General features: G+C 63.4%; 2 protein-coding genes across 4 annotated transcripts in view; one reads left to right on the top strand and one right to left on the bottom strand.

Moving 5' to 3' along the window:
* GPR137C (G protein-coupled receptor 137C) overlaps window positions 1-2,273 on the bottom strand; it is a 20,143-nt gene extending 17,870 nt beyond the window's left edge. The window contains exons 1-7 of the mRNA XM_027905165.1: window positions 1,805-2,273; window positions 1,504-1,568; window positions 1,126-1,390; window positions 803-1,023; window positions 570-665; window positions 257-436; window positions 4-131 (exon numbers count right to left, since the gene is read on the bottom strand). Of these exons, the coding sequence (XP_027760966.1) occupies window positions 4-131; window positions 257-436; window positions 570-665; window positions 803-1,023; window positions 1,126-1,390; window positions 1,504-1,568; window positions 1,805-1,931 (1,082 nt within the window). The 5' untranslated portion in view covers window positions 1,932-2,273. The remainder of the gene's footprint in view (window positions 1-3; window positions 132-256; window positions 437-569; window positions 666-802; window positions 1,024-1,125; window positions 1,391-1,503; window positions 1,569-1,804) is intronic.
* The window catches only part of TXNDC16 (thioredoxin domain containing 16), a 38,425-nt gene that overhangs the window by 3,946 nt on the left and 32,184 nt on the right, over window positions 1-2,295 (top strand). The window lies entirely within an intron of this gene.

The following is a 2,295-nucleotide window of genomic DNA, read 5'->3' as shown; positions in this document are numbered from 1 at the left end:
TGCCAGCGGAAGAACAGGGGGACCAGGCTCTGGCGCACCTGCATCTCCCAGAGCCGCGTTCCCTCTTCCGCCTCCAACTCCATCACCTCTCGGAAGAGGCGAATGGAGAGCAGCTGCACGTGGCTGTTGTCCTGGGGCCAAAGAAGAGACAAAGACCTCAGCACTGCCTGCTCCAGGACCACCAGGCCCTGGCCTGAATCTCCCCCAAGTTTCCTGGCAGCACCCAGTGCCTGTGGCTGGGGGCACAGAGCCTTACGTGGTCAAAGACTGGCCGGAGCGCCTCAGCCAGCCTCGGGGCAGTGGGGCTGAATCCTTCCCTGCCTTCCTCATCCTGGAGCACATTCCGGAAAATGGAGAGGGTCATCCTGACCAGCTCTCCATCTCCATCACGCAGCAGCTCCAGGAGGCGCTCAGATAGGCTGCAGATGCTTTTGGCCTGTGTGGAACACAAGGCTGTGCTGTGAAGCCCTGAACAGCTGCCCCACCACCACCCCCCTGGCACTGCAACCCCAACTGCCTTGCCCAGCCCCAGGCTGCCCGTGTGGCTTCAGCCCCTGCCCCCTTCTCACCATGGAGGGATCCACGCTGAGCACCAGCAGCTCTCGCAGAGCCAGGCGCCGCCTCTCTGGGCACTGGCTCTGCAGGTGCCTTGCCAGGATCTGCACCTGGAGGGGAGAGGGGGACACTTGGAGAGCTGCCAGAGCCAGCAGGTTTCCCTCAATGGCTCAGGGGGCCCAGCAGAGCTGGCTTGAGGGACCACAAGAACCCTGGAGGGCTCAAGCCCTGGCCACAGGGTGCTTACTTCATCTGCGCTGGGGACACCGTTCTGCTCCAAAACGTCCAGACTGGGAGCATCAGTCACACTCTGCATGGCTGTGCAGTCAGTGTTTCCAATGCCCTCAGTCGTGGCGTCAGCCTCTGCCCTGACATCAGTTGGAGCGGTGTCAGAGCTTGTCTCGGTGTCGGCCAGCGCGGTGTCACAGGTGGCTGTGCCATCGACTGGTGCCATGTCAGAGGTGGCTGAGGTGTTATCCATAGGCGCTGTGTCGGTGGTTGCTGCGCCCTCAATCTCTGCCACATCAGAGCTGTCTGTGTCATCAAGATCTTCTCTGACACAGTTGGCTCCACAATCAATGGCTGCCATGTCGGTGGTTTCTGTGACACTGGTCACTGCCATGTCCGAGGTTGCTGTGCCATCAGCTGGTTCCATGTCACCACTGGCTGCACAGTCCATGGGTGCCATGTCACTGCTGGCTGCACAGTCCATGGGTGCAGAGCTGACATCAGGCTCCCCCTTGAGCTCGGCTGCGCTGGTGTCAGGCTGTGCCACGAGCTCGGGCGGTGCAGTCGTGGCTGTTCCGCGCCGAACTCCCACGAATTTCAGCAACCTCTGCAGGAGAAGAACGGGCAGGGAAGGGAGGGAAGTGGCATGGAGTGCTGTGACAGCGGTGCCAGGCGGAGCAGGGACAGCAGGCCCAGCCCAGGGGGGATGGCTGCAGGTACCTGAACTGCCCTGCGGAAGCGGCCACGGGTGCGGTCCTGCTCTGCTGGGCGGTCCCGGCCTGGATCTGGCAAAGAGCGAGCGCAGTCAGAGCTGAGGGGCTGCAGGAGAGGCCCGAGAACACAGCCCAGCCCTGCGCTCCACAGGCAGGGCCAGCCCTGGGATGCCCAGGGATGGAGCACGGACGCCGGGGGGATCAGCCTTGGCCCCTCTTCCCCCTCCCTTTCCCTGGCCGTGTCCAGAGGGGACGGGAAGGGGCCCAGCTCCTGCAGCCCCATCCCTGTGGGCAGCTGCAGCACTCACCCTGCTGCAGTGGCTGGAAGTGCTGCTCGTCTTCCTCAGGTTCCTGTGCTGGGTCAGCTCCAGGGCCTCTCCTGTTCTTCCTCTTCCTCCGGAGCAGCCCGCACAGGCCGAAGCATCCCCCCGCCATGGCACAGCCTGGCCTCGAGGGCAGCTGCGGGAGAGATGCCTGGGAAAAACCCCTGGTGGCCAAGGGTCACTCAGTGGCCTCAGGGGCTCCTGCCACAGGGACTGCTGATGGCTTGGGAAAGCCCCTGGTGGCAAACTCTCAACAAATGGCCTCAAGGGCCACTGCCACAGGCACGGGTGACTCCTCGGAAAAGCTCCGGGGCACCACGGCCCGTGGCCTGGCCTCGAGGGCCACTCCCACAGGGAGTGGGGATGGCTCGGAAACGCTCCCGGTCACCAACTCCTGTGGACTGGCCTCGAGGGATCTTGATCAAAAGAGTGCTCTCGGAAAAGCTTCTGGTCGGCAAAGACTGAGTTGGCTGCGA

The sequence above is a fragment of the Empidonax traillii genome, unplaced genomic scaffold (genome assembly GCF_003031625.1).
Source record: "Empidonax traillii isolate 1590-97213 ecotype Southwest subspecies unplaced genomic scaffold, ASM303162v1 scaffold1128:size488575, whole genome shotgun sequence".
Lineage (NCBI taxonomy): Eukaryota > Metazoa > Chordata > Aves > Passeriformes > Tyrannidae > Empidonax > Empidonax traillii.
This window is presented reverse-complemented; position numbering and strand designations above follow the sequence as displayed.